Source organism: Ceratotherium simum, chromosome 16 (assembly GCF_057802395.1).
Source record: "Ceratotherium simum simum isolate JZ-2026a chromosome 16, ASM5780239v1, whole genome shotgun sequence".
In the NCBI taxonomy this organism is placed as follows: Eukaryota; Metazoa; Chordata; class Mammalia; order Perissodactyla; family Rhinocerotidae; genus Ceratotherium; species Ceratotherium simum.
Genome location: NC_141915.1, coordinates 17,641,301 through 17,653,321, shown reverse-complemented (window position 1 = coordinate 17,653,321; position 12,021 = coordinate 17,641,301). Strand labels below are relative to the sequence as shown.

The following is a 12,021-nucleotide window of genomic DNA, read 5'->3' as shown; positions in this document are numbered from 1 at the left end:
AAGAAAAGAAAAATCTGCTCCAGGGATCCCCAGGTTACATTTAGAGAAACAAATAGCTAAACAGATAAAATCAGCTTTAGGAACTAAGGTGAAATTAAATTTTAACTTGAATGTCTCGTTTACATGCAATGAGAAAGAAAGAAATAAGTGAACAGTCTCTCAAAGAAACTGGCAATGTTTCTGTATTTGTTAAATGAAAGGGTAGTATCTATCAAGGGAAAAAACAGTGTCTGTGGATATAACTCTACACTAGTTAGGCTAAATTCACTCAGAAACAGAATAGCTTCAAATGGGTTAGTTTAAAGGAAAGAAGACCTTTACCTGACAAAACAGTTTTCTGAATTCCTACCCGAGATCTAAGATTTAAACCTCTCAGACTAGATTAAGGTGACAAATATATTATCATTTATGAATTAGATATATTTTATATTTTTTGCTGTCTTTGTTCTATGAAGTAGTTCACCTCACTAACAAACTATTGTGGTTAATTATTTTTTGCTATTAAAAAAGAAGTGTGACAAAATCAAGTTATCTGTTCTGCTCTGATGGATCTGTCTGGCAGCATGGACCTAAAGACGCCAGACTACCTGGGCCTCATTAAGTCACTGCCAATCTTTCACCTGATGGTGCTAACTCAGGATTGAAGAAAGGCTTCTAGAAAGGAAAGCAAAAACCTCGCTGACACTTGTCTCATATTTCAAACTTCCTAATAAATAGTGAGAAACCACTCAGAACATTAGTCATTTAAAATGAAGTTGCGAAGACGATGCAGCAACGTGGAAAATGTTTAAGGGATAAAAGTAAAATATATAAAAATGGTATATCCTATATAATTACAACTATGTTACAAATCCAGGTACACAAAGGAAAAAACATGAAAAACATAACAAAATGGTAATTTTACACCATGGGGTAGGTGATTTCCCCCCCAAATTTCTGAAATGTTATACTGCTTTTTGACTCTGTAAAGATTACCCAAATAATTCATTCTCATTATAAAAAGCTTTGGAAACACAGAGGAGGAAGATGAGAGGGAGAAGGAAGAGGAGCAGGAGGAGGAAGGGGGGGATGAGAAGGAACAGGAGACATATAAATTTAAAAACTGCCTACAATTCCACTACCTGGGGATAAGGCCTGTTCAGATTTTACATATATCCTTTGATGAAGTTTCTACATGTAGACTCTATACGTTTAATAAAAATGAGATATCACAATACTCTTTTATTATAAAATACCACACATGCTGTTTTCCAATACTGCTCTTTCCATATTGATAAAAAAAATACATCTATCTACATTATAATGTTTAAGTGCTAAATGTGTAACAGTAAACCGAAATATATTTAATCAATCCCTGACTGTTGGAACCTGGATTGTTTTTCACGCTTAGAAACAATACTGCTATAAACATTTTGGTAACTAAATCTTTGTTATATCCTTAATTATCTATTTAATTTCCTTCTAGTCTCATCAATATTTGGTATGTATAATTACAACTTTTTTTTTTCTTTGTGAAGATCAGCCCTGAGCTAACATCCATGCCCATCCTCCTCTTTTTTTTTTTTTTTGCTGAGGAAGACCGGCTCTGAGCTAACATCTATTGCCAATGCTCCTCCTTTTTTTTTCCCCCCAATGCCCCAGTAGATAGTTGTATGTCATAGCTGCACATCCTTCCAGTTGCTGTATGTGGGATGTGGCCTCAGCGTGGCCGGAGAAGCGGTGCATCGGTGTGCGCCCGGGATCCAAACCCGGGCTGCCAGTAGTGGAGCATGCGCACTTAACCGCTAAGCCATGGGGCTGGCCCTAATTACAACTTTCTTTTTGGGTCCAATTTGAACGTTTTTGTGTGTCTGTTTGCTTGCTATTTACAGTTTTCTTTTGTAAACTGCCTGTTTGGGACCTATGCCTATGATTATTGTTTTCTTTTGCTGAGGAAGATTTGCCTTGAGCTAACATCCATGCCAATCTTCCTCTATTTTTTGCAGTATGTGGGCTGCCAGCAGAGCATGACCACTAACAGAGCGGTGTAGGTCTATGCTTGGGAACTGAACCTGGGCCTCCAAAGCGTAGTGTGCTGAACTTAACCACTAGGCCACTAGGGCTGGCCCTCTGCCTATTTTTAACTGGTATGTTTCCCTTTTTCACAGTGATCAGTAATAGCACACTATTTATCTATATATTATAATGGTTGTAAACATTACTTTCCTATTATGTAATCTGCCTTCTAATTTGGTTTATAATGTTTTTTAGTCTACTAAAATTTTTTATTTTTATGAAGTCAAATTTATCAACCTTTTCCTTTATGGCTTCTAATTTTGGTGTTATGCTTATAAACATTTTTCTGCTATTATGATAAAAAACAAATAAGAGAAAAAAGTAGGAAGAGTGGTAAGAAAACATCAGAAACATAGTCTCACTGCAAAGCCCATCACTCACTAAGGCCTTGGCACGGTCTAGTCCCCAATTATGAACATACACAATTTGAATAGATCATTAAGTAGTGATAATCTGTCAAACACTTCTGTTAGGTACCCACTGTGTAAAGCATGCCCTAATATTTTACATACATAGAGTATGTTGCAAATGTGCAAAATGACACAACCTCTATGGAAGGGAATTTGGCAATATCTAGAAAAATTTCAAATGCATATACCCTTTTCACTAAGCAATGCCATTTGTGGGACTTCATCCTACACACACACACAATACTTGCATGCACACAATAGGTACTTATTTATTCACAATAATAGCTAATACTTATTCAGTTCTTACTATGTGTCAGGCACTGTTCTAAGCATTGTACATATATTAATTCACTGCAATATTTTGTTTGTAACAGCAAAAGATTGGAAACAATCCAAGTTCCATTAGTAAGGGAACTGGTTAAGTAAACTATGGTCCATCTAGACAATAGAAGATAATGAAGCTGTACTGATATGGAAACTGATACAGAAATGCCTCCAAGACATACTGTTAAGTGAAGTGAGAGCAAGATGCAGGGCAGGGTATAAGGTATGCTACGTTTGGTGCACTAAAAAACACTAAAAAGATACAAGAGAAATGAATAGAAATGGTAATGTGAAAAGGGAGAAGGATAGAGCGGAGAGTGACAGAGATGGAAACAAATTCCTCTTTATATACTTTTTTGTATTTTGATTTTGGAACAATGTAATTTTATTATTTATTAACAACTACACTTTAGACAGCAAAACAAAACAAAAACACACAAACAAATCTGTAGGGAGCTTACACTTCACAATGCAATTTCACATCCACTACACTTGCTCTGATTCTAATCCTCACAACACCTCACCGCCACTATGAGGCAGGCAGGGTTGCTACAAGCTGTCTGAAGTCACACAGCCAGTAAGTAAAGCCCACACTCAATCCATGTCTTAACTTCAAATCAGTCTTTTCCATGGGCCTCAGCTTCCTCCAACACAGCGAGCGCTCAGCGACAAAGAGACGTGGCAAGTAGTCATGGTTTTGGCAACAGATAACAGCATGTAATCTAGCTCAGCACCTAACTGTTTGGAACCAATTCCAACCTGCTCACACATCCCACATCAACAGTCATGTGCCCAGTCTTTGTGGGGTCCATTTACAAGGTATTTTATATCTTTAAATCAAAGAGGTACCATGTGTTCTAAGTGCATGTATTTAGAAGGATGGAGAACAAGATGGGCTGGATGTTTAAAAAAAAAAAAAGAGATGGGGGCCAGCCCTATGGCACAGTGGTTAAGTCTGGCACACTCTGCTTCAGCGGTTTGCGGGTTCGGATCCTGGGCATGGACAAACACCACTTGTCAGCCATGCTGTGGCGGTGTCCCACATACAAAATAGAGGAAGACTGGCACAGATGTTAGCTCAGGGCTAATCTTCCTCAAGCCAAAAAAGAGGAAGACTGGCAACAGATATTAGTTCAGGGCAAATCTTCCTCACCAAAACAACAACAACAAAAAAAACGAGAGGAACAGAACCAAAACCACCACTTATGAGACAGACATTTGGACAGTGATCTGAGAAGAGGCTTCTTTCTGCTCTAGAGTAAACACAAAAGTCTGGCTATGTGGTAAGGACACATTCATGCTCCCGAAGCTTCTGCATAGAGAAGGGATACCCTTATAACTGGATATTACCTGTGGCCTCTTTCAGAAACAAAGGTTAGAGAAGATACGATTTCCTTGGTAAATATACCAGGAAAAAGGCAGAGTAAAAAATGTGGTAGGAAAAGAGGGTTGTTTTGGCTTGTGGGTTGTAGTTTTTTAAACCATCAAGCCACAACAAAGTTCAGTCAGCAGAAGCGTACCTTTCCTGAGGAAGTACACCCTGCTAAGGAGTCCAGAAGAAGCCTGTCCACCTCTGGGCTGAGGAGAGAAGGCAACACACTACCCAGTGTGATTTCTCCTTTCCCCGGACCAGTGATAACAATCCAGGCAAGTCTGAGAGCACACACAATCCTGCCAGGATCTCTGATGTTGGAGAGGAGAGGAAAACACAAATTTAGGTGACATCCAAGGGTCTGTTTTCCTGCCAAAACTCAATGACTTCTCTCTGACCCCAAAACTATCACTATTGGGCCGGCCCTGTGGCTTAGCGGTTAAGTGCACGCGCTCCGCTGCTGGCAGCCGGGGTTCGGATCCCAGGCACGCACTGACGCACCGCTTCTCCGGCCATGCTGAGGCTGTGTCCCACATACAGCAACTAGAAGGCTGTGCAACTATGACACACAACTATCTACTGGGGCTTTGGGGGGAAAAAATAAATAAATAAAAATTAAAAAAAAAAAAAAAAAAACTATCACTACTCCTATTTGTTTCAGGCAAAGCCTGATTTTTGATCATTCCTCAAAAGCTCCGTGGATAGTAGGCCACAGCATTTCTTGGCCTCACTCCTTGGACCTGCCTGAAGCATGCTCCACATACCAAGAGCTACCCTTCTCAGCTACCATTTCCCTGGCTGGCCTCCCACTTCCTTTCCAAAAAAAGCCATAACCCTAACTCCTTTCCTAAAACTCCACTCACCCCTGAAGAATCGCTAAGGAGCTTTCACAGTTCCAATCACTCTCCATCTCTCTTGTAGTTTGCCATCTCTCTTGTAGTTTTATCCCCAATATTTTACATTTATTCTTGTGTTTCTGTTTTATATATTTGTTCTTATAATAAATTACAAACACCACATGGAGCAAGATTTACAGCCTCAATTGTCCCAGCTTCAATTTCCCCCGCCCTCACCTAGTACCTTGCATCTGAAGGAATTAAGTACTAAAATGTTACTGACGTGGCATAGCAGGACAACTGGGCTTTCAGCCCACCCCTCCTAAAGTTTCCAAACTTGCCTTAAAGTCCAACTCCAAAGCCTTTTCCCTTGATTCATTTTCTCACTGCTCTGCTGCTGCACTATTTACCACCAAGTTCTCCCTGACATCATCTAGTCCACTGGCTTCTCTCTAACCCTGCACCCATTTCAATAACCTCAGCTTCAATGTCTTCCTACTGTCTCCTCACTGAGGAGGCTCTCCCTGGTTATCCCTCTTTCTCTGTCATCTGCCTTCTTGGAGAAATCACCCCTTCTCTTGCTTTTCTCAGTCTGCTTATCCTATATCTTACAGTCTGAAGAGCACACCACGAATGCCACTTCTGTCATATCACAGCCCTCTTCAAATCCCCTTCTTGTGTCACAAGTAAGTATAAATTCCTCTGAGGGTCTGAGATATTCATTCCACCATAGTCTGTGCACGGTTCCCTGCATCCTATCAATAAATGATGCTATTGCTAACGGTTTTCCCTCAGCACTAGGTTTATTCACCTCCATTGCTTTCTCTCAAGAAACTAAGCTCACATGACGAGTCATCCATCCAGTAAACTGGTGATATAGCACAATGGTCACATTAGTGTCCTGAATTCTTAGAGATCTGAAGCTAGAACCACAGGCAAGTTAGACAGCCCTCGTCTAGAAGTGAAAGGTAAGGAGCCTTATATTCTTGTTTTCCTGCTCTCATTCGACTACAGATAATATCAACAATAGTAATGATAGCTAATATTTTTGAGCACTTCTTATATGCCTGGCACAGTTCTCACAATAACCCTGAGGTAGACACAATTATTATCCCAATTTTATAGATGAGAAAACTAAGGCTTAGATAAGTTAAGTACCATGACCAAGGCTACACAGCCAATAGCTGGAACTGCTAAGACATGTACCTGGGCAGGCTAGCTCCAGGTCCTATGCTTAATCTCTATCTTTCTCAAACTAACGCAAACACACCTTGGAGATAATCTGGTGAAAATAATAGATCCTCTCTAGAGGAGAAAGCAAATATACACACAAAAATCTGTATTAAATGTGGGGGATTTCTCCCTGAAACTTATGCCTGGTTGCAGGTTAGTAGGAGCCTCTGTCCCATGGTCTGTCCCCCTCACAAACAGTAGCTCTCTCCTAGTCACACACTTTGATAAGGAAGCAGCAGTCAATCTGAGAGCACACGCTTCCTCTGTTCCACTCAAGTGCACTATTTTTCAGCTCGCGTCATGCAGGCTCTTTGGTTAATAAAGAGGAAGGATGAGAAGTTCCTCTGAAAAAACTCAGATACCCAGATTTGACGGTAGCAGCACTTTTCTTAAGCCTAGAGAGACATGAAAACCATGAGGTGACATGACAAATTTGTATCTTGCCCCTTTCCAGGAAATTAGAAGCCTCTGCTTTTAGCTCATAATTTTCTCTTGTTTCAGCAAGTTCAGCTCAATGCTGTCTATAATTTGTATTATTTGTGCTAGAAATCCAAAACTGACCCTCTAACAGACCTGCAAATAATCAGTTATCTTGTATAGGTACAGTAGTCCCCCCTTATCTGCAGGGGAGCCAGTCCAAGACCCCTAGTGGATGCCTTAAACTGCAGATAGTACTGAACTCTATATGTACCGTGTTTTCCTATACACACCTACTCACAATAAAGTTTAATTTATAAATTAAGCACAGTAAGAGATTAACAACAATAACTAGTAATAAAGCAATTATAACAATATACTATAATAAAAGTCATGTGCATGTGGTCTCTCTCTCTCAAAATATCTTATTGTACTGTACTCACCTTTCTTCTTCCTGTGATGATGTGATGATGATACAATGCCTATGTGATGAGATGAAGTCAGGTGAATGATTTCATCATGCTACTCAGAACAGCACGCAATTTAAAACTTACGATTTATTTCTGGAATTTTTCATTTAATATTTTTGGACCACATAACTGAGGCCACGGAAAGCAAAATCACAGATAAGGGGGACTACTATAACGTACATTCTTAGGGAAGTGGCCTGAGTAAAATTAAGAAATCTGAATCCTAACTCCATCTCTGACACTGTGCAACTTGAATAAGTCAAAACCTCTCAATACATTGTTGTTTGTTTCCACATAAAACATGGGTATAATCCCTGACATCCATACCCTCAGTTACTCTATCTTGATGCCATGAGGAAAAATAAATACAAATACACTAGCACACTAACTTCTTATGAAGGAAGATGATATGAACTATATGTCCTGAGTACCTCTGACAGAAATATGAAATAGTCACTAAACTCTTTAGAGTTATAAAACAGTACACAGTTTGAAAAATGCTTTCATACATTATTTCATTTGATGGCTATACATAAACTGTAGGACCTCATAAGGAAACAGTAATTATCCATGTTACTGATAGAGAAATGTGAAACCATAAGGAGATAAATTACTATCCAGGATCAATAATTAAGAAGGTAATAACTGTCTCTCCTGGTTCCACAATATATATGACATTATATGAAGGATATGATGAATTCTGTGCCTAGCTTCGGACATACTGTCTCCAAAATCACCTGGGGTAGTCTGACTGGTGAGGCAATCATACTGTTGGTTTTCAGGAAGCAAAAGTCCATAAATAATCTGAATGAGTCACATAAGTTTCTTTCCAGATTAATCTCTAATATGCCAAAGTCTCTTTAACTGAAATCATCAAGAGACTCCCTTTTAAAAGGAAGTCTGGAAATTTTACTAAAATGAAATTGGGAACAGAGAGGCTCATTTGTAAGAAAAGATGAAGAATGTGGGTTACAAACAATTTTAAATGTTTATGTATCTGAAAGGCACAAAAGCTAATTGAAAAATGAAAAAATAACCTTGGTTCAAAATGAAAACGAGAGAGAATTTTTAAAAAATAAAGATTTTCCTTCAGTGACCATTACAGAATTAGAAAATAATATTCCCCCTACCGTCACTTAAAAGTTATACTATTTAGCATATTAAGAAACTAGACTAAACAAGCATTAAGAACTATGTTATGATAATTCCACGTTCACAGCTCTGCTATATCAGACTTTAGAACAGGAATACCATCTCATGACCAAGTGAACCAATCACAAAGAAGTAAAGTTCCATAATAAGACTGGTTCATTAGGGAGACCATTCAAGAATTTAATTTACTGACTGTCAAAAACTCTTTGTTATATGCATGGCAGAATGTTGACAACTACTGAAAATGGGAGATTGGCACATGGGGATTCTTTAATTCTATTCTGTTTACTTATATATGCTCAAAATTGTCCATGATAAAAAGTGAAGAAAAAAACAAAAAAACACGCTATAAAGCAGCATGAACAAAATAATTCTGGGAAGTTTTGGGTGGTTACATACAGTTTTTTACTTGCCCAAGTCACAATGTGCTAACTTTGGATACCCCACAAGATGCCCCATCCCTCCTCCTCATTCAGATTCCCAGCCACACATGGTGTTCTACAAGCCCTTTCTCCTGATGTTGGACATTTACACGATGTCTCCAGATCCTTTATACAGTTGTGTGTCCTCTCAGCCACTACACTCTGATCACCAAAGATCATGAATTGATCTGTTATTTCGATGAGTGGACGAGATGCTTCTAGAACAGAGAAGCTGAGAGGAAGCACAGTTTAGTGGTTAAGAAAACAGGCTCTACTGTAAGACTGTCTGGGTTACAATTCTGGTTCTTTGGCTTAAAGATTATGCTCTTCTCAGATGAATTTCTGACTAAGAGTGAGACACACCAAAGGTTATTTCCCTATTTTAAATTCTTAAATAGTTTACAAACTATTCTATTCTAACAAGCCTATCAACTTTTCAAAATGAAAGACAATGTAACAAGTTCCAAGCTCTGTTCCCACAACCAATGTGAAATCCATTTCTGATATGACCCATAAACAAGCACAAAATGCTCAGTCAAGTATTTCAAGAAGCAGAGGAGAAAAGAGAGCCATGTTGGTTGTACATGTCAGATATGCATCCAATTTTCAGTCCGGCTGACTAAGAATACTAGAATTCATCAACATGAAGTAACTCAACAGGCCCAGCAAGATAAGAATTAATTTTCCCTTTTATGTCTCTTGTGGTCAGAAGGAATCTTTGTCCATTTTGGGAAACGGTCAGGTTATATGATTTATTTAGCAGTTTCTGGGCAAGAAGGGCCATGAACATGACCACTGGGGAGACCAAAGCCAGGAATGGGCAGAGAGCAAGGGTAGCCTGCCCAGGTATCTCTGCTCTGTTTACCTCCAGCTTGTAGTATCAACACTGCTTTTTCAGAAACCATCAATCTTAACAGGCAGAAATCCCAAACAGAATAGTAACAAACTGTTAACAATGTTATCTACAGAAACAAAATCCCAGCAATGCTGTTTAAGGTTGTCATGTCTCCCAACAGAGCAGAAACAGAGGCTCTGCCTTAGACCTGCCAGCCAATGCCCACCAGGATGACAGACAGGAGGGCTCTGCTGGGGTAAACGCACATTGCCAACACAACATGCTACACACTCTCCTAAGGTCAGGCCAAGTGTGCCAACTAAATTAGATTATGTTTTCTTTCCTTCCTTCCTGTTAAGTCAGAAAGAACATTACCAAGAAATACATGAGAATAATTTATTTTGGCTTTGAATGAACTATTTTCTACCCCCACTCAGTTCAATTTCTTATCTTTTGGCTCTCTACTGAAATGCTTTGCAGGCTCTCTACTGAAACACTTTGCTCTGTATAATCTCAGGCATTTCAGCTATTTGAGAGCAACAAAAAAAGTTAGTTTAATCTTAACTAGACAGCTGCAGATTTCACTTGGAAGGATTACAGGCAAATCAGAGGGATCAAGACCCGAGCTCTCTCAACATAATAAGAGCTCTCTCAACATAATAACGGAATGAGTAAGTCAGCAGAAGGAAAACTTTTATTGAGTAGGAGTAAAGAGATACAGCTGAATGAAAAAAACATAGCAAAGTGGCTCAGAATCCTATTTAAGAGTATGTATTTAGGTTCAAAGTAATAAAGACAATAACTCACACTACACAAAACACAGGGCATTTGCAAGTATATATCATCTCTTAAATGGATATCATTACTATCTGTAAACTCAATGACTGTTACAGATAGAACAATATCACTGAAGCAAGCCAGTGGATCCAGGCTCATCAAAACAAACCATAACTTTAGTCCTTTTCCTAGACACTAACCTTTACGATAATAAACCCCAATTACAAGGACCAAATTAGACCAAAAATGAATCAGAATCTACAGAGGTTTATCTGAAGCAATATCTTATGTTTTAAAATGTTACTAATATCAAATCCTTTCAATTCAAGACAAGCTATTCCCTCACATCCATTTCTTAACTATCACCAATTTACAGATGTAACTGAATTGTGAGTTGTTTATTTTTCATCTTTCTGCCAGCTTTGTTAAGGTTTATATCTCTCTCTACCTCATCCCAGTATATATTTGTCTTACAATGAAATTCATCTTATAAGAAATCACAATTTAGGGTAGTGGTTAAGTTCGGTCCTCTCTACTTTGGCGGCCCAAGTTCATGGGTTTGGATCCCAGGCATGGACCTACACCACTCGTCAGCCATGCTGTGCCAGCAACTCATACACAAAATAGAGGAAGACTGGCACAGATGTTAGCTCAGGGCTAATCTTCCTCCAGTAAAAAAAGAGGAAGATTGGCAACAGATGTTAGCTCAGGGCAGATCTTCCTCACCAAAAAAAAAAAAAAAAGACATCACTAATTTAAAAATAGGTTGCACTTTAATTCATAATAGTTAATTTAACAAGCACCCCATAATCACAGAACAATAACAGAAATCACAGAAGGAGCACATGCAACTGTCTGACGAACAGAAATGCACTAACAGTGTTTGTATTTGTTTACATATAAACCCTGAGCTGCTGAATTTCACAGCAGATCCCAGGGAAAGTTAGCTAAAAATCCACCAACGATCATTTCATGGGGAGATGAAAAGACATGGAACAACAGATTAAATGGCCGTCAGGTTTTGGCCACCATACACTGGCCTGTGCTGATCAATCACAGCATACTCAAGTCCTGTCAAGTTGAAAAACAGGCTCTTCTAAGACAGTTTTCAAAAATAAATGATGAAGGCCCATTGGCTCACTTCCAAACCTCCACAACGCTCCTCTTCTACCTTTTACCCTGAGAAATCCTAGGGCTCTGAGGAACATAGCTGGAAAATCATTATTATAAACATACAGGGAAGCAAAAGGCAGAGTTGCTGAGATCTCTATTTTCTTTTTCTTTTCTTTCTTTCTTTCCTTTTTTTTTTAAAGAAAATTTCTGGCTGATTTCCACTTGGGTGAGATGTATGCTGAAGTTTGATTCCAAGTGTCTGGGTATCCCACTGGCTTCCCTACCTACTTCTTCCCAGTCTTCTAAGTAGTTTAGTAAGCTGTGGTTAAGAGTAAGGAATATGGACTCCAGGAAAGAGCTGCTACAAAATGCCACAAGCACACAGCACACACGCAAATACAGGCTCACATGCATAACACTCTAACGTAGTTGCCACTTTTGGTTTGAAACCCTAAAAATTAAAGAATAAAAGCTCCTTAAAAGGCTTTTATCTACAATGAAAAAGTCTTTAAACATATGGTCTCAAAAATTTGCAAGAATATACCCTAAAGTGTTAATCAATGGTGATCTCTGGGTGGTAGGATTATTAGAGATTTTTATTTTCC

General features: G+C 38.8%; 1 protein-coding gene across 2 annotated transcripts in view; it reads right to left on the bottom strand.

Moving 5' to 3' along the window:
* BLMH (bleomycin hydrolase) overlaps positions 1-12,021 on the bottom strand; it is a 46,734-nt gene that overhangs the window by 3,886 nt on the left and 30,827 nt on the right. The window contains exon 12 of one of the 2 annotated variants that reach the window (XM_014789728.2): positions 7,091-7,129. The exons of the other annotated variant lie outside the window; for it this stretch is intronic. Coding sequence (XP_014645214.1) covers positions 7,091-7,129 — 39 coding nt within the window. The remainder of the gene's footprint in view (positions 1-7,090; positions 7,130-12,021) is intronic. 2 annotated transcript variants of the gene reach the window in all.